At 53.0% G+C, this 25,822-nt stretch overlaps 1 protein-coding gene across 2 annotated transcripts in view; it reads right to left on the bottom strand.

The window, feature by feature from the left end:
* NTM (neurotrimin) overlaps positions 1–25,822 on the bottom strand; it is a 326,258-nt gene that overhangs the window by 7,744 nt on the left and 292,692 nt on the right. For both annotated transcript variants that reach the window (XM_035555717.1, XM_035555716.1), the window contains one exon: positions 19,178–19,303. In XM_035555717.1, coding sequence (XP_035411610.1) covers positions 19,178–19,303 — 126 coding nt within the window. The remainder of the gene's footprint in view (positions 1–19,177; positions 19,304–25,822) is intronic.

Raw genomic sequence — 25,822 nt, 5'->3', positions numbered from 1 at the left:
TCCTCTTCCCATGGTACTGAAATAGTGAGTGCAGTCACACGCCGCCACCCGTGGAGGTGGCTGCCTTGAACACACACCTAAATGGGGGTTGCATATAGGGCCTGAGCCAGCACTGGTGCATTTTGTTTAATGCCACCGTACGGCTACACCAGGCCAACTCCTGCAGCGAGCACCCTGCTGAGATCCTGATGCCCAAATCCCACTTGTCACTCCTGCCAGCTGACACGGGGACTGTTCACAGCCTGCACCAGCAGCAGCTGCCCTGACATCAGGCAGCCCTGGGGTGCTGCACATCCTCTGCTCCCTCCCCAGCCCACCCTGCCTTCTCCCTGTGCTCAGCAGCCTGACCGAAGCCCCCTCGTGCTCAGGCAGCACACTGTCCTGTGCAGCCCCACATCCCATCCCCGTCCCATGAACTCCAGAAAGGGGTGACATGAGTTTTCCTGTGCAGCCTGCCATGATGAATTGCTGCCGTCCACCTGCATCCTCAGCCCCGTGCTGAAACCTCACTGGAGCAGCTCACGGTTAAACCCGCTGAGCTCATCACTACTTAGCGCAACTGAAGGGCAAGATATGAAGGCGTTACCCCAAAATCAATATCCTTTGGAGACACAAAAATTACAGTTTTATATCCACTGGGCCTGCAGCAATGTGGGCTTGAGAAAAAAAAAAAGAGAGAGAGAGAGAGAGAGAGAGAGAGGGAAGGAAAAAAAAAGATCCCTTTTATGGCTGACCTAGAATTGGCTTCTCAGTAGCACAGCGCTGCCTGCTGATAAAATAACGGCACAGCCGGTGGCCTTCAGATGCTCTGCGTGCAAATCTGACTCGGGTTTATGCAAAGGCCCAGATAATTCTCTGCTTCAGAGCCCTTCCCCGAGCGCGTGGGAGCTGGCTTGCACGCGGCAAGAATTATCGCTCGCCGTAGCCGAACCGCGGTCCTCGTCTGCAGTTTGATCCGGGAGCAAGGCAGCCCGAGCGCGTTTCATTACCCAGCAGAAGACTTTGTTAAAGTAACGGCAAGGGTCAGCTTGGCACCTGCAAAAGCTCGGGAAATTGAGAGATGAAGGCTCTCGGCTTTCCCTGTGTGTCTGCGGAGTGCAGGAGTCTGAAATAAGTGCCCGGTAATTGGCCTGCGGAGACGCAGAGCGTTCGGGGTTTTAGGGTCTGACACACTTTGCATTGGCACCCGTGGGGTTTCGGCTTTATGTAATCGACCCTGACACAGAGAGCCCTCAAAGTTACCAAAACATGGTTCTTTGCATGGGAACTCGACGATAATATCATTATGAAGACCATGCCTGCGCCGGACACAGCCTCATTAGTGCCAGGTACCCCCGAGCAAGGTAAAGGGGAAAGGAGGGATCCCTGCCCCAGGGCACTGGCAAAACAGGCAGTGCCGGGTGGGTGCGGGCCGGTGTTCTCCTTTACCTGCCTGACCTTAATCGTACGTGCACACAGGCCAGCCGAGATGGTTACATACACAGGCACAGAAGCAGTGCAGCCACGAGATATATTTATTGCTCCTGCAGTCATGCAGTGCGTGGTGCCGGAGCTGATTTGTGCCTGGTTCGGAGCCGGCCGGGCAGACGCTAAGCGTGGAAGTCTCGTCTCATCTCCTTTCAGCGCCTGCCTGCCAGAGGGCTTAATGAACAGGATACCCAACACTTCTTGGGTTTTATATTGAGAGCTTCTTCTGATGGGGAAGTGGCAGTAAATAAAGAGAGAAGCTATGCAGCTTGTTATGCGCTGCTCCAGCTGAGAGCACTGGAAATGAATGGGCTCAAAAATCAACGCGGTATGCGAGGAAACAGCAGCTCTGGCTCACGTCCTCCCATCCGCTCCTGCAAAACAGGCTTTGCTGGGAAAAAAAAAAAAAAAAAAAAAAAAAAAAAAAAAAAACAGCTCCATAAAGTTGCTTTGCTGCAGCCAGCACTGCTGGATCGTGCCGGTGCCCACATCGGTCGACAGGTGAAGGCACAGACCGGGAGCAATTGCCGCTCCGCTCCGCTCTGTGGCCTCTCTGTTTTTTTTCTTGCTTCCAATGGGGAGGTTGTGTTGATATCCGGACAAACCTCATTCATTAGTGACTGCCAGGGAAGGAAAAACAAATAGATGGGACCTGGGGAGCAGGGCCAGGGTGAAGCAAACACAGTCTGTAAGCACAGCCTTCGCTTTATTGAAAGCAATAGGGTGCACTTGTCACCATGGCCTCCAGGGTCCCCTGGGGCCGGTGGGGCACGGCAGGGACATTTATCCACACGCTGGGTTGCATGGGAACACAGACGCTGTTTTGGGGTAAGCTCAGCTCCCAAAACTTAGGAGCAAGGCATAACCCTGCCATCCCAGTGCGGATTTTGGATGGGGACTGTTTCTGCGACTGGTCTCGCATTTATGACACCCTTTGGGATTGTGATGCAGTCCTCCCACAGGGCACACGATGCTGGAGCTAGGGCAACACATGGGCATAGGGGTCCTGGATCACCCCAGCCACTGCTCCCCCTTCCTCCACCACTGCCTGGAGCTTGGCAACTCCACCTGAACCGATTTCAGGAACTTCTCAAGGCTGCCTCTGCCTGAGCACAATTAGTGGCTGAAATATTGCAGGAATTAATGGCAGAGCTCTCTCATCTCCTCAGGAGCTACAAAACCAGCACAGCTAGCACCCATTATTATTAATAATAATAATAATAATACAACACAGGGCAGAAACGGAACAGCCACTGACGGCTCCAAAGAACAAAGCTCGCTCATCCGCTGAGGATGAGGGACTAACCCGCTGCAAAGTGGGGGCACAAAGAGCGGCACGGACGGGGACAAGGGGCCAAAAACCCAGCCTGGGGAGGAATGCAGGGGAAGGGGAGCTGGAAAACCAGAGCTTGCATCCCCCTGCGTGGTGTACACATCACATCACGTACTAGTTAGGGCTTCCTCTGGCAGCCCTGCGACTCTGCACCTGTCCATAAAAGCCAAGGCTCAGGGAAGGGGAAGCAAAATCACAAAGGATGGAGGGGAAAACTCGGCCCGGAGCTGCAAAATAGCCTGGACAGACTCGTAACGAGTGGCCCGCATCATTAGCAGAGCTGGGAAGCTCGGCAGCATTTGGCGTGGCATTCAGGAGCCTCCAGCACGGCCTCACCAGAGACGGCCGCGAGCAGCCCAAAGCACAGCGGTATAAATAACCGAGTGACGGCTCTCGCACGGCACGGCGGAGATCAGCTGCTGCTGGTACATTTGAAAGATTGCCATCCACAAGGCAGCAGTTGGGGCCATGTTTTGCAAAGCCCCCAGAGGAGAGGAACGTGGTCACTGCAGTGCTGGGGGAGCTGGGGTGGGAGGATCCAGCCAGACCAAGGTGAGATACTGCTCTGGCACAGAGCAACAAGCCATCCCCAAAAATGGCTGAGAGATGCTTGGTGTCCTGCATGGAGCAGGTGTGATATAGCGTGGGGAGACTGGGGGCTTTGGGCATCCATATTCCTCCTTCCTTGCCTTTCTCCTTCCCTTGCTGCTCCTCTTTTTCCCAGCCCGACTCGCCTCCCCTCTGCCTCCTCCCACCCGTTTGTTTCCATTGAGCCTCTGACAAGATAATAACTCACCAGAAAGTGAACACATGTTCCCAAATTAATTACGTGCCATCGTCCCCCGGCTCGCTGTTGTGCCCATGTTCAGGTCTCTGGGACATGTTGCTTCCAGCTTCCCTGGCTGAACGTTGCTGCCATGCCGTTAGCAAAACCTTGCCGGCATGGCAGCGAGGCAGCTTGCTGCAGCATCCCGAGGAGCTTGCTAACACCTCCCTGCAACACAGGGCTCCCAGCAGAGCTGCTGCTGATATTGCTGGGCCTCACATTAGCTCCTTGCCCCTTCTCCAAGCCCCGTGGCACTAAGCAGGGCTGCACTATGGGTTTGGTCTCCCCACGGGCTCTTGATGTCCAAATTCCCAGTGCTGGTCCCAAGGCACCGCCACGCCGCTGCGCTTGCCATGCACCAACCGGGCTGGCCGGAGAATGAGAATATTTTATGGAGATAATTTTATTAAAATGTTTACAACAATGCAGATATTGACATCTAGCTTCAAATCAATAGCACAATTTATTGTCCTTCAAGGTGAACATTAAGCCAAGCTGCCTATTAGTCAATATTTACCTCCAAGGTCTATAAATCTTTATACTGGCTTCAGCAGATGTTGACAGGGGTTGATTCCAGATAAGTAAAAGTAAGAGTGTGAAACATTGCTCCTTTTGGAGGTGAAATAGTAACTAGTTAATTACAGCCCCTACAGCGATTCTGAACTATCAATTTATGACTACTTCTGGCAATAAAAATTAACATCGCGCAGACTCCCGGCTCAAAGTGACGCTCTTAAAACCAAAAGCCATTTATTTCCCACGTCATGCCGATGCGGTGGTGATGGCCTTCTTATAACAGTTTATAGTAAATAAATAAAATATACAAAGGTAATAAGAGAGAATTGTTGGCGTCCGAGACCTGATTCCCCCTTTCCCCTCTGTGGCAGAGGGTGGGAAAGTGCAGCGCGGGTGATTTAGTAGCTAAGCAGGGGCAGCTCAGCTCCTGATGAGCAGGGAAGGAGGAGGAAGGAAACCACCCTGAAACACCAAAATGCCCCAAAACTGAGTACTCAATGTGGGAGTGACACAGCCCTGTGAATGTGGGGAAAGAGCAAAAGCTGCCTCCATCACTTGCCCTGGCCATGGGTAGGGGAAGCACCTGCTTCACCTCTTACTGACCAGTATTACCTGCTCCTGATTGCTCATTTAACACAAAAGGAGCTGAGTTTGGGCATTTCAAAACTTCCCTTGTTCTTCTGATTAGGGCACTGACACCCGCTCCAGCAGCCTCACCTCCACGTGCCCCCGCTTTCCGACTCCCTGGTGCTGGCTTAACGCCACCACGCTCCGATGGAGAAAGATTTGGGGTAATTAACCTGCTGGAAATCATCCAAAGCAATCAGTAAAAAAATGATTTCTTGAAGATTACCCTATCGACCCAGGCGAGCATGGTGCGCGCCTTCCTTCCTCTCAAGAATACTGCAGCCCCATGCCATGGGCTCCATCTGCGAGCCCGCAGTGGGGTGACCCCTTTGGGAAGCACATCTCCAGCACCAGCTCCTGGGGGGACACCGAGCACCCACTCTTCACTTCTCACAAGCCCTTAGAAGAAGGATGGTGAGCCCAGAAATCAGCCCACAGCCATCAGAGATCACAGGTGTGCTTACATAGGGCCAAGTCTCTCTCTTTTTGAAGTTTCCTGATAGCAAGGAAAGAAATCTCTCACCTTACATGTGTGTGCTTTTTTTTTTTTTTTTTTTGGTATTAATTCACGTGTTTCTAGGGCTTTATGTTATGTGAAGTCACAGGGCGTGGTGCTCCCACAGCCTGGCTTTGGCACGGTGCTCACGAGTGCAGGAGCTTTGCAGAAGCCACCTCCCCCAATGCAGGGCAGGTGACAGTCACCGACTGCACCCGGTGTCACCAAGCTGAGGGGAAACACCGTGTTTTCCTTGCTTGTGCCCTTCACTGAATTGGCTTCGGCAGAACTTTCACATCCAATTTTGCTTCGCGTCCTCGTGCACGGCTCTGTGGGCTGCAAAAGAGCGAGGCAGCCGGTGACACCGCTGTGCTGGGGGCTCCGGGGTGCCCCCGGGCAGGTGCACGCTGAGCGATAGATCCACACTTGCCGTGAAGTCCTTCTGTGACGGGATCGATGTCCCCTCCTTCTCCGGGCCATGGGAGCCTGTCCTCATGCACGGCCATGCGGCACGGCAGATGCACTGGGTTTTTCTGCTCCTTTCAGCTATTTTGGGTGTAGCTGGGAGCTGATGATGCCTTCTGTTTCTTCTTGAGATGCAACGGAGGAGCCTCCTGCAGACCCCTGAGTGTGATTTTGGGCTGATGCACACAGCGGTGAGTGTTTCCGAACAATGGGCTGCCTGTGAGCATGGGGACAGGATGAGGGATTTCTGCAGGTGTCCTCCAAACATGACCAGGAACAAATCCCACAGGCTGCAGCTCTGCAGCCCGCTGCCAGAACCCCTCTCTTTGCACTGGGGAAGACATTCATCCAGGCCCTCCGACTTTCTGTGCTGCTCAGAGCTGCATCTTTCACAGGTCCCACCTTTGTGGTTGCGCTTGCTCGGCGATCTACCACCAGCCCCAAAACCACGCTTGGCTCTCTGCTGCCCTATGACAACCCAGATAACCACTAAACGGGTATGTGCAGCACATCTCACTGCCCACTGGGACATGCAGCTTGCAGAGACCCTCCTGATGCCATCACATCGCCTACCCCCAGCCGGTCAGCCTACATGCACAGCCCTATAGCCTAACCCCAATCCACCATCCACACCATGGATGGCCAACGCAAGGCACGGGGAGCTAAAATGGAGGAGGTGACCCAGTGCCGACAGCAGTGAGCGGGTTCCCTGGTACAACCCCCTCACCCCTATGCCATGCAGCAGCCGGACCTCCTGCATGAAGCTGCACCACGCCGGGGATGCCTGCCCGGTCCGCTTGCCTTGCTGGTGCTGTGAGCCGCAGCTGAGCCACCCATTATAGCACCATTGTGCAGAGTTTTTAGCTTAAAAGTCCTTGAAAGTTTCCCACTGTGACTAGTCAAACAAGATCTTTTTCACTTTCCCTCTCTTCTCCGCTAACAATATTTATACTCATTTCTTTTATTGAAATCTATCTGCCGCCTGTTCTATTAAAGCCACCTGAGTGGCAGCTCCTATTCTCCGGGAGCCCGCAGCCCATCTATTCTCCACACAATGAGGTACAAGCAGTCTATCTTCCATTGTGCTGCCCGGCCTTCGGCTCTCAAATCTTCCATCTCAAAAAGGCACGTCAGAGGTGCCAAGATGGAAAAAAATCAGGATCCCGGGCTTTACGGGGGCTTCCCAGCGCAGCCGAGCCCCTGCCCTCCCTCTCGGGGTGAGCATCTTGGGATGGTGTGACCGTGAGACCCGTGATCCCTTGGGGATGCTCCTCTCGTCCTCCCCATCCCACACACCATGACTTCAGCACGGTTTGCTGCTGCTTGTGCGCGCGGCTGGCTGCTGCCAGGATGTTTGCGAGCTTCATGTGACTTATTTGTTACCGGGAATAAAAAAGGAGCATTAAACCCTTTGTTTGCGAGAAGTAGTTCCTTGGGAAATAAAAGGATTATGGAAATTAATATTTAAAGAAACAAGACACAACAACTCGGGGACCAGCCACCCTTGAACGAGGCTCTAACTCAGGAGCAAACGAGGCGCGTAAAGAATGAGCCCATTCATTTCCATGCGTGGTAGAGCAGGGCTGGCTCCGAAGCCTCTCGGGGCTTAGCAAAGTGGCAGCGAGCACCCTGGATGGGCAGATGGGTGCTCCCCGGCCCCTGCCTCCTCCCCAGGTGCTGCTCACAAAACCCAGAGCCAGTAGAGGGGCCGGGCTGGCCACCACATGCCACCCTCTGCAAGGAAATTAGCAGCGGCTGCAGGTCACCAAGCACTTAGGCGGCATCAGCTCTGTAGCAAAGATGGGCTTAGGGCTTGTTGGAAGGCTGTTTTCTTCAAGATACTGATGTATTATCACAAGCATGGAGCCAGCCAGCTTCCTCCTCGGTGTCTACCTGCTCAGAGGGTGAGGTGGTGGCGTTTGTGGTGACACCAAGGGTCCTAGAGGAGAGGTTTGACAGTGCAGACGCTGCCACCAGCACTGAGTCACTTCCCACGCAGTTTTTCTGCTTCAATGGAGGCACACATGCAAAAGGCCCACTGTAAACCAAAAAATGCTCACACGGAGCCCCATGCGAACGGAGCGAAGCTTTCTTCTGATGGTTACTGATGAGCCAACATCTCATGGCTGCCCTGCGCTCCCGCTCGAGCCACGACGCCGCTCTCAGGGCATCCAAGCCTTTCCATCCCTGCCTGCAGCCCAAGCAGTCCCCTCGCCTTTCCTCCTTTACTCTCTCTTCCTCCCCACCATTTTTCCCCGTTGCTGCTCGCAAGGTGAGAGAGGACAGCGTCGCCAGAATGAAGGATTCTCCTGCATGCCCTCTCCCAGCAGCGGCCCTAATTCATTTTTCATGGCCCCTTGCAGTGACAAAAGCCGCTGCTTCTCTCTTGTAAGCGTGCGCCGTGCAATAAGTCAAAGCTGATGTGCATTTTCCCCCTGGGTGCCGAAGCTGTGCTTTTGATTTAATTTGTCCTGTTGTTTGGCTCTCAGCCTTTGCCGGAGAGTTCCTTTGGAGAGGAGGCAAGGTAGGGCCCCATACGCGCGGAGGGGCTGGCTGACAGATGGGGTACAGTGGGTAGTGTTTAAATAATTTGCCGCAATGATACCGGGATGTTTGAGAGTGACAGATGCTCCTGGAGAAAATCACTCAGACAAACACACACATCCTGTTTGCGGGAGCTCTGCTCCTCGATTAAATCCTGTTGCAACTTGGCTTTCCTGGAGCCCGTCCCATTGCTGGCAGCTTTCTCGAGGAGAAGCCGCGGTGCACAAGGCTCAGCCCCGGCTAACACCAAGGAACGAGCTGCTCCTGCCTGCTGTTCACAGAAGTTGTGGAAAGCACCCCAAAAAAATGCCATGGGGGGTCACTATCGCAGGTATCATGATGGGGATAACGGTGGCAAGATCTACTCCTCGCCCTCCAGCCTGCATCGTGATGGGGGCAAGAGCATCCCCAGCCCTGACCCAACTTGTGGTGCCCCACTTTCCTCCACATTTGTCTGCAAAACAGCTGCTGGTGGCCGGGACCCTGGGGTCCCTCCAGCTGCACATTTAAACCCAAAGACTTTCTCCGCAGGACAAGCTCTTAAGACGCAATTTCAATCCAAAGCGTTAAACGGCTGTAACCTCAGTTAAGCTGCATTTCAGCCGCATTAAGAAAATATCCCTAGGAAGGGAAGCAAGTGGCATAATGGCATTAGAGTGAAAAAATAAGCATCAAGTGCTGACTGAATTCATCCAGGGTGCTGGCACGAAGTTCTAGCGATCTGGGAAACTTTCCCTGCACATGGTTCGTGGCAAGCCTGGCCGATGGCTTTCAGGGAACGGGGGATATTTTCCGTTCCCCCTCTTCCCCTTGGATGGGGACCACCCAGACCAGCATGGAGCCAGCTCGTCGCGGGGGGAATTTGGTACACGGCGCCTGTCAGACCAAAACGGGGGCAGTGAGCCTGGGGAGCCGACAGGCGAGGCGAGGGCTGATCGGAGAAATATTTCCAATTTTTCATAAGACAGGGAACAACCGTTACACTGAAGCGAGGCGGGAAAGCCCTGATAACAAGGCTGATGTGGTGACCCGAGGGTGCCCGGGGACCAGTGCATGGCTCACACCGCTCCGCAGCAGCCCTTGGTGGCTCTCAGTCAGGCCCCCCCACCCCATCTTTTACCCCCCAGAGCCATCCGAACTGGGGCCTGGTGAGGCTGGCTGTCGCCTCTCCATCATCTTTAGCCTGTCTTTATTTTTTCAGACACGCTATTTTCCAGCCCAGTGGCCTTGCTCTGTCCCTCATGTTTTATGGCGCTGATGTCTCCATTTCTGGAGGACCATTCGCAATATTGCGGCTTATCGAGAGAAGCTGGGGGAAGGTGTGGGCAGAGAGATGGGTGGGGTACAACTGGGGGCACGGGGTCTGAGGGCAGGGAGCCAGGGATGCCAGGACCAGCAGGGACGGGTGATGCTGGCCCCAGGGAACTGGGAGGGACTGGAGAGTGGGCTGAGCCCCGCAGCATCCTGGCAGGTGGGGTGGTGTGGGGAGGGGAGCAGAGGCACCCCTCTGCGAGGGAAAAAACATTTTAAATAACAGCAGTGTATCACAGGAAGGGGAAAAACCCCTGGGCTACAGCATTGCTGCAGCTTTAAATTATACTGTAGGAGGATAAAAATAAAAGAGAGGAAGACAGAGAGAGAGGCCGGGAGGAAAAAGAATTGCCATTGTTTTACCAAGCAGATGGGAAAGTTCAGGGGATCAGAAAAAGACTATTATTATCTTGACTCGACCGAGAGGAGATGGGAAAGGAAGAGGCATTTTTTTTCTCCATGGTAAGGAATGCCATGGCAGAAGTCATTTCAGCAAAGAGTTGGATGGAAACGGTGGTGCCGGCTGCGGGCAGCACCCGAGTTATCTCCGTGGCCAGGGCACACCACCAGGATTTGGCTTTTTGTCCCCTTCCTGATGGCAGTGACAGTGCTGGATGTGGCATCACACAGTGCTACTACAGGGGTGGGTGGTGGGCATCTGCCACCACCTCCAGCTGTGGCATCCTGCCCACCACAGGGCCACATGTGCTGCCAGCTGTGCCCACTGCCACGGCAGACGTGTACACACGTACCCGGACAGTCATGCAGCTCCTCTTTCTTGTACAAGCAAGCCTGAAGACACACATGCACCCATGTATAAGTGATGCCACCCTACAAGTACCCACACTCCTGCTGCCCTGCCCCAGAGGGGACGTTCTGCTTTGCTAAAGCCATGCAAGAGCACACAGAATATGCAACAAGTCTCCCCGCTTTTTCCTGCTGGCCATGGAACCACCAGCAGAACACTTTTCTTCCCCAATTCATGTGACAAGCTCTATTTTCTGCCTCTGCACGCTTCCACGCACATGCTCTGCCACTCCAGGGCTATTTGTTGCTGTTGCTCAGCAGGCGCAGGACGGGGCAGCTGAGCAGCTCCTGAGCATGGCTCAGCTCCTTGCCCAGCCACGCAAACTGGAGACAAGAAAACCCTTTCCACACTTGCTCAGGCTAGGGGAAGGGCCCAGCCCAAAGCCCGTGGTGCTGGCCCAAGCACGGAGAGCAGACTGATTTACAAACGGGCACACATCGGCGTGACTTCTTCCCTGCAATGTGTCATGGCTGTGGGACAGGGAGGTGAGGCGGAGGAGCTCAGCTCAGCTCCACCAGGTCTTGGGCATCCTTTGCCCATCACATCCCTCCTTGCAGCCCGTTTCTTCACTGTTCCCCAACTTTGTTCTCTTTCTCTCTAGTTTATTGCATTTGTTTTATTTCCTCTCTCCACCACACAGTTTTCCCCTCGGTCCCTAGACCTTTCCGTGCCACCCTTCCCTCTCTGCTCCTCCGCGATGCTCTGACACCTTCCTGCAGCTGCCTCCTCTGCATCTTCCATGTCACGAGCATCGCTTGCACCTGCACCCCCGGGATGCAGAGAGGGGGCTGGCAACCTGCCCTGCCTAATCCCGCAGCTACTGACTCCTCGTGCACTTAATATTCACGACAGAGAGAAACATTTCACGGCGAATTGGACGCACATTCAACTGGAAATGGAAATTTTATGACTCTTCTCACTATGAGCTGCAGATTACACCAGCTGAGAAAACATGGAAGCAAATGAACAACCTGTGAACTGTAAAGTATATTAATAATGAAATCACAGCCCGGGAAATGAAGGCTTTATTCTGTTTATATTCTGCTCCATTAATAGAGAGCACTCTCGCTAGCTCCACCCCATTAGCCAGCAATCTGCACAGGAGAAGAGCACAAGGCAGGCAGGGGAACGGTGGGCATGGGGAGAAGAGCAAGGGGCTGGCTGTCCTTCCCACTGGGATGAACATCAGCGGTGCAGGACTTTGGATCTGAGCATTTCCCCGTGCTGCTTCCACCTACAGCCACTGAGGGCAGGTGAGGTGTGGGATATCCTGACACTTGGCATCCCATGCACCAAGCAGGTGTTACAGGGGAAGGAAGGGAGCTGAGGAAGAAGAAGAAGGGAGGATGCACCATACTCATCACCACCTTCTGTCTCTCCAGGGATGGAGGCATCCCAGATGCACATCTGCACCCCCAAAGCCATGCCAATGGAAAAAATTCCCCTGGGCTCGACAGACCTGGACCACATGTTACACAGTCTGGCCAGGCTCCATCCTCCCCAAAACAACTGCCACGGCTTATGCAAAGCACATCACGGGAGCTAAAATGAGCCGGAGCTGAGTTTTCTATAGCTGAAGCGACCCGGTGTTGACAGAATGGGGACGCGTTTCCACAGCTCAGATTTTTATAATAATACCTCGGGGGAGTCTCTGGCAAAGTTTGGCCCAAATATAATTAGTTTGCACAGCTATTAGGGCCTGATAAAAGGTTTTAATTTGTGTGGAGATCTCTCACATCTCAGACACTCCCGTCCCTTGCTCTTCCTCCGCTTCCTAATGCCAGCTGAATGAAAGGCGAGTCCCAGGCAGGGAGCGAGCCAGCGACACAAAGCCTCCCATTTACCCAGGAAGGAGGGAGCCGCTCTGATCACTAAAGAAGAGACAGAAAATCCGGCAAGCCGACGCTGTCAGCGTGTTGTTTTTTTGTCCACTTCGTCCTACCCTTCACAATAAGTAAATAAATGAAACCCTTCCTTCTGCAGTGGCTGGGTGAAAAGATATAGGGATGGGCTGAAATCCGCTGTCTCTGCACAAAGCCGAAATGAGGGATGCTCGGAAAGGGCGTCACGCCGGGCACCGGAGTGAATGGAAACTTCCCCGCTCGTCTCACCCAGTCCTGCCGCTGCTGTGCACATGCAGGGCTTATGAGATTGTCATGCAAATAGGTCGGCTTGGGAGCAAGAAAAATAAATCTCCAATATTCTTATTAATATGGCTCTGTACAGGGCCCCAGTTCCCTTCTGCCAGGCGTGGTGCAAATGCAGATCGGGGCCTTTAGCAGTAGCGTGGTGCCTCGGAAAGGCAGTGAGCCAGCAATGGGATGAGCCCATGGATAAAAACTCAGGTGCAGGCAGAGCTGCCTGCTTTCTGCCTGGGAAAAGCTTCCCGACGCGGGCGGCTGTACCTCCACACGAGCAGCCGGCCCGCACGTGTCCCCGGATGACGATGAGGAACTGCGCACGCCTTGCCTCTGGCAAGGAGGGAAAGCGTGACATTGCAAAGCTGTGTTTAGGGAACATGCTGAAGCGGAGAGGTTTTTTTTCTTTTTTCCCCTTTCCATAACAGAAAGGCATTGCCTCATTTGTAGCTGGTAGGGGTCTAGTTATTTTTGTACTAAAATGCATATTTTAAAGGCAGCTGTGCCAAATATGCAAACAAATCAGCTGAGAGGGTTCATTTCCACCATGCAGGGAATCAAAAATATTACTTTTATATATACACGCATATAAGTACATGATCTCCTATTGCTTCGAAATAGCAGGTAGAAAGAGGGCACATCAGTGGAGGGGAAATGCTACAAAGAGCTAACCACAGCCAACTGCTCAGTGCATGAGGTGTGCGAAGCATTAACCAGGTTTAAATCACTCCTGCCTAATCCTGCTCCCACAGGAAGCTGCTGGCACTCCAGGGGCAAAATATTCACCCTACTCCTGGCAGGATCCCCTTGCAGGATGCAGCACAAGTGCAAGAACTTTGCAAGCAAGCAAGCCCTGGCAATGCCAGCCACCAGCACTGCCTTCGCCTTCACCATGACCATGCACGAAACGTGCCCTTGGCACTGGCACCCCATGTGGTGCCAACAGAGCCAGGTCACCGATGACCCTTTTCCCAGTGGATCCGTCCAGAGGGCGCTGATTAAGTGTGCATCAAAATGGGTGGCAGATTTACAGGTTAACAATGATTTAGTGGAGTGCACTGCAGCCAAATTAATGCCGGCTATAATGTAGTTTACCTCATTAAACAATGCACACCAAGATCCTGTCTGTTGTAAAACAATTGGTCTCTGAAGCCTAGTGTTCATCTTCCAGGGTTGCTGGGAGATAATAAATGGGTAATATTCCGGCGATAATGGTAATGGAGTCACGGCTCAGAGCTAATATTATGGCAAAGCAGTAATTATTTCAACAGTAAACAAGGGGACGGTTGAGCTGCCGACAGGATTGGAGCCTGTTGAAATGCTTCAGTTAATTTAGCCGGAGCCCAGGCCTGCAATGTCTCCTGGAAGGAGGACGACAATCTCGGCCGAGCCTCTGCAAGATGCCTGGCCCTGGTGATGCCTTGGCATTGGCCTCTGCAGGTGGTTAAGAGCTTCGGTGCTGGAGAAAGGCCACTGCGAGACCAGGGGGATGCATGCAACGAGGTGAATTGGGATGCCACGTACAGCAGAGCAGCCAGCTCAAAGCACAGCCCAACCAAACCCAACACAGCTCAACACATCCCAACACAACCCAACACAACCCAGTTCAACCCAACCCAACCCAACCCAACCCGACCCAACCCAGCCCAATACAGCACAGCCCAACCTGACCCAACCCAACCCAACCCAGTCCAACCCAACCCAACCCAGCTCAGCCCTGACTCTTTGCTCCAGCAACATTAGAAGGACTCAACTGCCTTCCTTTAGACATCGTGTGTCTATAGGCCCATACAACATCTCCACAAGTCCTTCTTCCCAAAGAGGGGCTTATACCTTTCCTCAACACTATGAGCTTTGGATGGCTTTGGTATTTTTCAGGCTAAGGAGGTTCAGACAAATCCCTGCCGCCTAAATACTGAGAAGAGAAGCAAGACAGATGTATTGGCCTCCTCCAAAACCTCCTGAACCCACAACAAAAGACAGCGCAGAAACACAAGGCTCTGGAGGAACATAGAAGCAGCCTTGCACAAACCCTCTGCTCTCTTTGAGAGCTACTGCCCTGTTAAAATGACCAGCAGAGAGTACAGCTCGCTGTTACTAAGTTAATTAGGTGACTTGAGGCAGGGTTACAGGGAGCTTTCCCTGGGGATGCTGAGCTGATCACTGCCAGGGCGATGACAGCACAGAGGCAGGCAGAGATTTGCCACCCAAGCGGATTCCCCTGGCTTCTCTCAGTGCCTCCTGGCCAGGCTCCTGACTTGACGTCCCACCTACAAACATCCCACACTATGCTCGCCAGACAAAGCAGCCCCTGCCTGCAGTTCAGAAAGGACCTGGAAAGATTTGGGACAGAAACTGATATGCTTAATGGACAAGCCTCTGAAGGGAGGAGATGTGTCCCCTTCCCAGGGAAATGCAGCTCCTCAAGCTGCATTTTTTTCTGCAGCAGCTTGTCTTCTTGTTTTAAGCCCCGCCAAGAGCCAGAGAGAATCAATATATCCAAATATACCAGACTTCTCCCAGAGTCCCTCCGCTGCTTTGCTGCTGATGTATAGACAGATGATCTCAAGAGACCTCTGCCACATTAGGCCACCAAGTCTCATTTATCTTAAGTGCATATACGAGCTGTGATTACTCCCGTGCCCAAGCACCTCACGTCCTGAATGTATTTATCCTCCCATCAGTCCTGCCGGATGAGGGACTGCTATTATGCCTCTTCCAGGGAGGAAGCGGAGGGCTGCCGAGGTTAACTCAGCTGATCACGGAGGACACCTGGGTCGCGGCACAACGGGGGCCCTCCGAGCAGCTCGCCCCCCTTGCGATGATGCCTGGCCAAGCAGCAAGGCAGCACTGGCCCCGCGCGTCCCAGCTCGGATGTGGTGCGGGGCTCTGGCTCCACACAGGCTCCAGCTTTCATCGCCGAGCCTAATCCTAAGATTAATGAGGGATTCCCACTATAAAGACCTCTTGATCAGCCCTCTTACGAGTAAATACACCATCAAGCCAACCCATAATGTTTTCCTACTCTGGCAGCCACTGTCTTAAGCCTTACACCAGAATCCATCATACTACAGCGATAATCAAACAGCAATTAGACAAAACCATGGCAGCAAAGTCCATCAAGGGTCGTTAAGGATGACAAGTTGGATGGCTGTAGGATAGCCATTTGTGGCAGATGGGTGCTGGCCAGGCAGATATGTCAGCGGTGTATCTGCGTGCCCAGCCAGTTTGTGCACCCTTTCCCCATGTCCCTGGCCCTGTACGATGCACCAAGCATTGCCCGGTGCCCAGCAGCTCAGGACACTGGACTTTTCCCTAAGCCAAGAAATTCCAGCTTTTGTCCACCGAGAGACTGACAACATGGCGATCACCATGACAACATCAGAGTTACCCAAAAAATAAATAAAGAGCCCAGTAACTATGGAAACACCTGAGTGACCATAACCACACTATTAACTGGAAGATCTCACCACAGTTTGCGGATGACATCAACACCGTGATGCTGGGGACCATAAAACATCTGAAGCCTTTGAAACTAAGAGATGCTGGGCACTATGGGTGCAAATACAGTGCACACACGGTGCTGCACACACAGTAACACAAACACAGTAATGCATGCACAATAACACACACGCAATACTGCCTTTTGGACCCCCTGCACAACCCCCACACCTTCTGAATAGGTGCTGCTGCCTTCGCTCTGGGTTTATAGCTTGACCATGGCTATCTAGGTCCTTCTCCCTTTCTTTGCCCTGCTCCCTTTGCCCTGCTGGGGATGCCCCTCTTGACTGCCATCCTATTGGGCTTGGCGCCTCGTGGATGCCAAGAGCAGACAGCCCAGAGGGGATGGAGCCGGCCCGTTGGATGCTGGTGCCTGGCTTACTGGTATAGTTTGCTGCCAGTCCCACTGCCAGCTGGAGCACCCGAGCCCATGGCCATGGCTGTGGCTTCTCAGCAGAGCCTTGAGATGGAGGAAGACGTGACTGCATCTCTCCCCCCAGCCCCTTCTTCTTCTGCCTCAACCTGTTGGGCTGCACTGCCAGGAGCTGGTGGCTGGAAAAGGGTCTGGAGTGGGATAAGCCACTGGGGAGCTGAGCTGCTTCGGGTGTAAATCCTCTGCAGGATCAGACTGCACGCTCCTCCAGTGAGCAAACACACTTATCTGCTCCATTTCTCACCAAGAGCCACAAAACAGACTTACAGCTGCCAAGAAAATAATAGAGCCCGTGAAGTGCCTTTGCGCAGAGGAGCGCTTGCCGGGGTAGGCGCGGGGAGCAGCTCCTTCAGCTCCCAGCCCGCCCGCGCCTGGCACAGACGGCGCTATCAAAGCCTCTCCCCGGAGGCAGTGGTGAGAGCCGCTTACCCATCCGCTATGTAAACCCTTCAATTATGCACCAGCTTTCCCTTAACCAATTCTCCCCCTCCCTTTTCTCCACCACTCCAGGCGAGATGGAGAAAGACGGCGGGAAGGAACGGGAAGAGGCTTGCTCGGGATTTCCCCGGGGATGTGCATCGATGCAGAGCCAGGTCTGACCAAGAGAGGGGCCAGCAGCCAGCTTTGGGTCCGCAGTCACTGCAGAGGCTCCTGGCTCTCCAAATCATGCCCTGTCCTGCTAGGGAAATGGCTATGGCCTCGGCATCTTCTACAGCACCTCTGGGCACCTGCCCTGGCTCTTCCTTCAGTCCCCATGCTGCACATCCTCGCCTCTCATATGTGCGCTGAATTAAAAACGGAGAACCAGAGACCCCGCTTGGTGGCTGCAGCAGACCCAGAGAGAGAAAGAAGAGCTGAGCTGGGAATGGAGATGGGCAGGCACCGAAGATGTCCTGGGCCACCTCCGGGCTCAGCACCCTCCACCGGCAGGAGGCCAGATTCAGGTAAATCTTTGTGATCGTTTGCTCTCTTTGAGTTTTGAAAGCAGAATGCCTAATCATGGCCAAAATCGGGTAAGAGCTGCTGTTGCAAATTACACAGCACCACAGGTAATTTCTGATTAGCTCACTCTTCCTCTTGTGGTGCATCCTCAGTTTCCATAGCAGCTAAGTCCTAAGTAAAATGGAAACATCTGGTTCAAGTGCAGGTAAAGATTCCCTGGGGGAAGAAACCTGCTGGATGGCAGCAAACACCGAAAATAGCCCTTGTGAAAGAAGACAGAGGCTTCGTAAGCCGGGAGCCTGGTTAGGAGAGGATGGATGGCTGCAGGAGAAGGTGGTGAGGGGTGCAGGATGGGGAGAGGAGGGTCCTGGGGAGCAGGAGGGGATGCGGGAAGGAGAGCAGGGCCTGCAGGAAAAACCAAGTGCGTGCGAAAAACAGGCGGTGAGGAGCTTGAGCGAGACAAAAAGATGCAGTCAGGGCGGAGAAGGGGAAGAGGGCAAAGGGAAAAAAGGCTTAAAGGTGACAGCACGTGGACAGGCTCAACCGTCAGTGCTGCCCGGTGGTGACAGAGTGACAGCAACTTGATGCCGCAGGTAGGTGCCATGGTCAGGGCTGAGAGCAGCACACATCTGCTCCCTGCATTTCATCATGGTCCATGCCCAGACGCCGACCGAAGGCCACCCTCTCAGACACGGCCACCTACAGCGAATAAGCCAACTCCGGCACCAGGGAATGGCTTTTTCAGAGGCTCCTGTCAACAAAGCAGGCTGAGTTGCCACTGACTCAGCTCGCTCTCTGCCTGGGCCACGGAGAGTGATGGATCTGGCCCAGCAGTTTGCTACAGCACAGACAAATAGCAAAAATCAATGGAGCTGCACTGAGACACCGCAGCCATCGCCAGGCAGCTGAATGGAGGGAGCAGACACGGTGCCATCCATCACTGCTGCTGCTGTGTCGTCTCCTTCGGCTGCTGGACAGCCCAGCCGGGATATCCCCGAGGAGAACTTGAGGAGTAGTCTGGGACAACAGCCCACATCGGTAAGACCCAGGGTTAAAAATGACCGAGGTCGAATGCAAGCACTCAGATGGGCGATGCGGGAGGCAGAGGATCCCTTGGCCAGATGGCTCATCCCACCCAAAACGACCTTCCCCCAGCTCATCACTGAGATCCTTGCAAAGCTGGGAGAGCCGGGGCAGCAAAATGCAAAAGGAGTGCCAAAAACAGCCGGGAAAGGATTCTGAAATGGTGCCGTCCCAAACGGGCGCGCGTGGGAATTTGCTCCCCAGCAGTCACACCCCCGCAGTTCTGCTCAGGTTTTGCTTGCCAATTAACAAGGTTACCAATTAATGCTTTGCGTGTGTTCTTGTTGATTCGTGCTTATTTCCAGCCCCTCTTTGATGCAATGTGTGTTATTCCCCAAAAAAGGTCTCAGCAGGCGCCCGAAGCGGCTGCCAGCAGCGTGCTGCATGCGACCACCCACGGCGGCAGCTCCAGTGACCTGGGGCAGCCCCAGGCTCCTGAGGGACAAGCACAACACCCCCAGGCTGATAACTGCCCAAGAAAACCATCAATCTCCTCTCCCAGACCACCAGGATGGATATTTCTCTTACAAAACCATCAGCTCCTGCAGCACATCACAGCTTTTTAGCGCTCACCACCTTTTCTTTGCAGATGCAGGGCCAGGTGAACCAGCCCCCAACACCTCCCCAGCCACTCCCAGCCCTCCCCGTGCCCTGCCTGGAATATTTTAGGCAACATTTGGCTCTTACCTTTGGGCGAGATGTGTCTCCAGGTGATTGTTGGATCTGGCCTGCCCGTGGCTATGCAGGTGAGACTGACGTTGCCACCTTCGTTGATGGAGATGTCAGAAGAGATCTCGGTAATTTTCGGCGACACTGCAGAGACACAAAGAGGGAAATAAAAATGCAGCCGGTTCTGTCTGTCTTAAATCTGAAAATGAGGGTGAAGGAGGCAGAATTCCCGTCCTTCTACCGTGACAAACAGAGCAAGAGCCCATCAGTCTCGTCTGCCTCGACAGGAAAACAGAGGGGAAACGGGGGGGGTGGAGGAGACAGAGTTGACGTGGGAAGGACTTGTAGTCATTGGGGATTCAGTTATTTTTGGGAGGCTGCAGACGGATCCTACCAGCACCAGTGCGATGTGCCAGACGGTGCTTCTCCCTCCACGCTGCTGGTACTGACCCTGTCCTCCCAGCCACGACCAGCCCTTTTTAACAGACCTGCATCCTCCCGGGACAACACCAGCCCCCCACGAGGCACTCCTGGTGCAATGAAAGCACCCAAAATGCGCACGTGGCTTGCAGCTCATGGGCTCTGTGATGTCCTTGCAAGCAGGAGAGCACCGAGGAGCTCTCGTGAAGACAACGAGCCTACCAAGGAGCTCTAATATCATGCAAAGGAAAGGAAATTCAACAGGGATGAAAGCCCTCCTGCTGCTTTGGTGCTGCCAACATGAATTCAAGGGAATTGGGCAGATAAAAGGGGCCCAGAGCCCAGGAGTGGGGCTGACGAGAGGGAAGGGACAAGGAGCAAACGGGGAGCGCTCAGCCCCTGCGGCGGTGTGACCTGGGGCTTCTACAAGCTCGGGCACGCCGTGCGAGAAAAACGATCAGCTGCTGTTATCAGCCTGCACCTGCAGAACATAATAAAGACCATCACCTTCCTCGATTTATTTTTTTTTCCAAGCCATTCTCCAGAGCCTAGCAGAAGATTGGCACCCTGCTGCAGTGCTTTGCAGGAGAGTCACAAATCACCTGCAGAGCATCCTGCTCCTTCCACCCACCCCAGCCGAGCCCCGTCCATCGAGCAGCCCACGCACAGCCCCGAGCAGTGCCGTGCTGCTATCCCAAACCCATAACCCACCCCTGTGCACCCCGTCCCTGCTTGTCCCCAGCAGGGCAGGCACAGGGACTGGCTGGTGCACACACACCGAGCCAGAATGACTGCAATGGCCTTGCACGCATTGCCTCTGCCACGCAGGTAAGTAATTTATTGATCCGTAAAGCACTCCAAGACGCTCTGGAAGGGATTATGTCATGCCAGTGCCGTGCAATAAAATAAAAAATGATGGATTTTTTGTGAACATGAGGGTGATTTAGGGTTTGTAGTTGGAAGTGTAGTTAAAGTACATTTTAAGTGGAAATCAAGGTGGGTAATGAATTATTCCCTGTTTTGAAGGGCTTCTGGGAGTTCATTTTTTTGCTGCTCTGGGCACAACGGCTAATCTGCTAATCATGCACTGGAGGACAACTATGGATCAGACGGTCCCGGATCAGCGGGAGATTGAGTACACCTGGGGACACAGGACAGCGGCTGCGAAGATGACACCGAAGGAAATACTAACATTCATCAGTGTCATTAAGCCTGGCATAAGGGCATGTGGCTCCTGGGACGAACAGCCAGGAGATGCTCTGCCAAAAGCCACGTAGTCCACCGAGGAGCTGCAATTAATGACAAAGGTGCTACAATTGCCCCACCGTGCTCCTGGAGAGGCTGGGATTGTTATCCAGGAAACCAATGTGCTTCAGAAAGTTGTATTTCCAGAGCAGAGCTTTCAGTATCAGCAGCTAAAATAGGCCACGGAGGTATTACTGGTGGTGTTTCGAGGTGGAAAAGGATGAGCAGTGGTGGAGAGAATTGCCCGTGATTGCCCAGGAAGAAGCCCTGGCTGGCTCCAGCTGTCGGTCCCGGCAAAGCTAGAACATTATCTGTCGTCTTCCATGCAATGCCTGCTAAATCAAAAGGTGCCTTTGCGATGTTTTTAATTAACGAATCCACATCACTCAAATTTAGCTTGTTTTGCCGAGCTCACCGAGACTCACAGGCAGTAAATTCAGCATTTGCATTGTGGCTCTGTTACAGCACACAAGGATTTGCACCCACACGGGTGACAGACAAAAATTTGTAATCAAATTAACTGACCAGATTCTAAAACATAATTAAAACAAATTAAACTTTGATTTCCACTTCTCCTGAAACGCATCCTGAAGAGCATTACAACCTCCTCCTCAGCAGTATAGCAGCACCAAGCATTCCTGCAGAGTTTTTAATTTTGCTAAGACCGGGCAGGGGAGGAGAAATTATTGGGATGCTCCTTGGCTTGGCAATGGGAGACTTTGCAATTGCAAATTTGCAAGTGAAAATGCAACTTTTGGGAAAAGCCCCCGTGCCCTGGCAGGCTCGGGATACTCTCGGTCGGTCTCCAGCAATTTATGCAGCCTGCCCAGGGCGAGGCGAGGCAGGCATGGCCGGGAAGCAGACAAGAGCGACAACGTCAGCGAAGTCTTTAGCCTACCCTTAAATTAAATGCGCAGTGGTAGGATTTAACACGACAGTTATTGTATGCTAATTAAACGTTTGAATAATTAACCACACGAACTATTTAAAATGGCTTTCTTGAGATTTACCAGGTACGTTGTAAGGCTTTTACTATACTAGGGAGGGAAACTTTAATAAATAAGTGATCGCAAGTATATATTTAATATTATTTAATGGTCACCAGTGCCGCCATTCCCTTTGCATTAAAAGGCTTTATCCATCAGTTGGCATTTCTGCAGGGATGGGGCAGAGGAGAAATTTCTTATGCTGAACGTGGGACGCAGATGGAGCTGCGCCCCAATGGGAATGAATAAATAAATAAAGCTAAATAAATGCTGGCTTCCCAGGCGGGAACCCTCTCCTTGCGGGCAGTCCTTTTGTGTTCAGCATCTCTCCTGCTCAGAAGTGATTAAACATGGCAGTGTTGGCCAAGCTGCTCCGGTGACACAGTGCAGATTTCCCCAGAGACGGGCTGGTGTTTTATCGATCTGACTTCTGCTTTTTCCCCCTCCCTTGCCTCGCCGTGCTGATGGGAAAGGTCCCTGCGCTGCTCTGAACTGCCGCAGCCTCTGCGAGTGCTCAGGGCTCACCCGGAGTTTGTCCGGACTTGGCACTCGCTCACACACGCCGAGTCCCTGGGACAGAAAACAGTGTGCTTAAATATTTAACCAAGCCATATGGTGCCTTACACGTCTGAGGGTGTTCAGTCAGGTGATATATGTCTTTGCAGATCCAAGCATATGCACTTGCCTACACAGATGTATTCCTTGCCTTGCACCGTGTGCGCACGCACCCTCCTGCCGCCGGCACTGACTAAATCCCTGCTACACCTCCAGACACCCGTCCCAGAGCCAGCGTGGGTGCAAACACCCCTGCACGTACCCTGCAGCACCTGAATGCATCGTTATCTCCCCATCCACCTTCCCTGCATGCAAGGGCTGCGCTGCCCATGACAATCCTGTCCCCGACGATGTGTCCCCAACAATGTGCCCCCACTGCTGTCTCCGGATGCGGATCTTGGTGCAGCTGGGAGCAAAGTCAGCTGGGTCCCCTGACACCCCAAATTTCAGCCGTGCATCAGTGAGACACAAGGATGCCCCTCGATATTAGGGGAGCAAGGATCTGGAGCAACCTCACCAAAAGACAGAGGGGAAGGAGACCACAGGTGAGCCTCACCATGTTGGGTGCTCGCAAGGAGGACCTGCATTTTTCAGCTTAACCACCTAAATTCTGCCCAATTTGGGGGATGGGGCCGCAGCATCTCTTTGTATCCTGCCTGTGCATGGGGATATTGCTGGGACAGTGGTGCCGTGAGGGAAAGCACACCCCAGGCGTGCTCAGGGACTCACCCAAGAGCCAAGCAAGTACTGCAGAGACACACACACATTTCTAACCCCACAAATCATTTCTGGTGCTGGAGCCGGGCAGAATGGGTCTCGTGCCAGCCCTCCCCAGCTGCACGGTGGCCGGGCGAGGGATCCAGCATCACCCATGCCCCACTAGGGCTGGAAAGCCCGCAGCAGTGCCCTGCGCACAGCCCACGCCAGCAGCCTGCCAGCAGCCAGGTTCTCCTGGTAAGACTCGCTTCCCCCTCATAAAACATGCAAACCTCCATCTTCCCGCACGAGCAACATCTGCTCCAGATCAAAGGGAACAACAAAGAACAACTATAAAAGCAACTTGAAGCAAGAAAAAGAGGGAGACTCAGCCTTGACTTCTGCGGGCGATCTGTGATGTGCACTGGCAGCTTCCTGAGCATCAGGCTGCCGGAGCTCCTGCTTTTAATAACACTCTCTTACCGCTGTCACCCACGGACTTCGCCGTGTTTTGCAGAGCACTGCTACCACGGGCACTGCTTCTGCAGAGCCCCAACCCTGCTCCTGGCGATGCTCTGAGTCCGGCTGAGCTCCCGCTCCTGCACCCCAAAAGAAGGGGCCCCCAAAGCTGGCAGGGATGGGATGGGGTGTAGGGACCCCAACACCAGGCTGTCCCCCTGGGACATGGCCACCCCAGCGTGCAGCCAGCAGCTGGAGGGCTGGAGACACGCAGAGCTCCCGCGCTCCCCGCCGCAGTACAGGCACCTCCGCTGTGCCTTCTCCCTCTTTGATTTCTGATTTTTCTCCCTCCCTGTTTGATTTCTATCTGCTTTGCAGAGAGCAAGTTGGGAGACCTATGCCTTCAATTATAGGTGTATTGTAACGGGCTTTTAAATCAGTCTGTGCTCCTCTAACATGACCATAATTAAGAGAAAAGCAGAGAGGGCATCATCCTTCCATCGTATCAACACGGCTCAGGAGCCGCATGGAAGAAGTCCAGGGGGTACGAGGAAGGGAAAACGCATCCTCCAAGCCTGCTTCCAGCTACTTTGCTGGCTTGTAAACAAAAACCTTTGGATTTTGGGTGGGGATCCTACCCTGGGTTTGCACAATCACGCCGAGCTTGGCTCAGCTTCACTGAGGGACCCAGCCCACTCTGCGCAAACCTGGCAGCAGCCAAAGGCATTAAGAAAGGAGCCTGGAAATTAAGAGGACATACATAATGACCTTAATAAGCAATTAATAAATAACTAATGGCAATTGCTCGTTCTAAAGCAAGTCATAATGAGATGTGTCATACAGCACTGAGATGTATCTAAATGATTTCCCAAGTAGATAACGGCTCCTACTGCAGCAAAGCTCTCCGAGCTTGGAGGACACCAAATTTTTTACACCTGTCTCTGCAGCAGGTTATATGGCAAGGCATTGAAATAATTCAGAGGAGGAGGGGGGAAAAAAGACGTTTCCAATCATTCATTAGTAAAGTATTTGTGAACGCAGATATAATTCACTGCATAAGCTGCAGGCTTTCTGCAGACAGACTTTATAGCTAAGTGCCAAAAGGGAGCCCAATCTGATTCCACTTACGACAGCATAAATCAGCAGTACTCCTACCACAGTCAACAAGGGCTGTGCCAGAATAAACACGGCACAAGAGGAGCATCAGGTCTCAAGCACAAGGACTTTCTTCTGACTTTGGGATGGGTCCAGGTCACTTGCCACTGTGCCAAGTAGCCAGGGTGCTGCCTGCTTAGCTTTGGGTCACCTGCTGTCAAGGCTCCAAAAGGATCCGCACCTCCTCTCTACCATCTCCCCCATAAAAGGGAGAAACACCTGAAACCATGCCCCACATCTCCGGGGAATAAAGTAAGAGTTTGCTTAGTAAGACTATTAATAAATAGCTTCAAAGCACAGCCAGAATCCATCGTTCAGGTCTGGGAGACTTGATTTCTGCTTTCACATTATGATGCCCAAAGGAAGTCGTGGCACTGCTCTGGATATCGTTTCCTTCCCTACAATGAGTCTAATGATGCAGATCTCCTTTATAAACTACTTCATACTTCTCCTTCAAACAGAAATGAAAAAGGAACAAAGAAAGATGTAAGAGTGAGGTTTATGTATTGTCAACTATGAAGAAATGCAGCCGAACAAGGACTGTTCGACAGATCAGCTCCCTGTCTAGACAGATCTCATTTTCAGCTCCACGCACGCGGCACAGAGCTAGGATCTAGTTTTCAGTTTTTGCCCCCAAGTCACCTGGGATTCCCCCTGCAAGACAAGCATTGCCTCATAAAAAGCAGAAAATTGAAGGATCTTGAAGCCTTAAGACACCGGCATCATCTCCCCAGCATCACTGACACCTCTCATCAAAGCACGACAGCATTTCTCACAGCTACCTCCAAGGTGACCAGACTGGCCGTCAAATTGATGGAGACTCTGTCTCGCCCCGCTCGGGGGCACAGAGGGTCCCCAGCTCTGTCCCTGGTCCCACCAGACGCCGGCGGAGGCTCTATAGGACCCCTGGGAGACGTCCCTGCGAGGGTACGAGCCGCCGAGCGCTGAGTGTGCCCGACAAAGTTTGAACACGACTTCTTGCTAATACAAAGCTTGTCAAACCCATCACCTAGAAATGCTGAACGTCTTTATTAGATTCCTTTATCTCCCCCCGAGATCGGAGGGACACGACGAGATGATTCTCAGCAGAGATGTCATCATCCAGAAACTAATTAAAGGCTGCGCGGGAAGTCGGGCCACGCACACT

Source organism: Cygnus atratus, chromosome 22 (assembly GCF_013377495.2).
Source record: "Cygnus atratus isolate AKBS03 ecotype Queensland, Australia chromosome 22, CAtr_DNAZoo_HiC_assembly, whole genome shotgun sequence".
In the NCBI taxonomy this organism is placed as follows: Eukaryota; Metazoa; Chordata; class Aves; order Anseriformes; family Anatidae; genus Cygnus; species Cygnus atratus.
The sequence above is the reverse complement of the archived record's forward strand: the minus strand, read 5'-3'. Positions and strand labels throughout refer to the sequence as shown.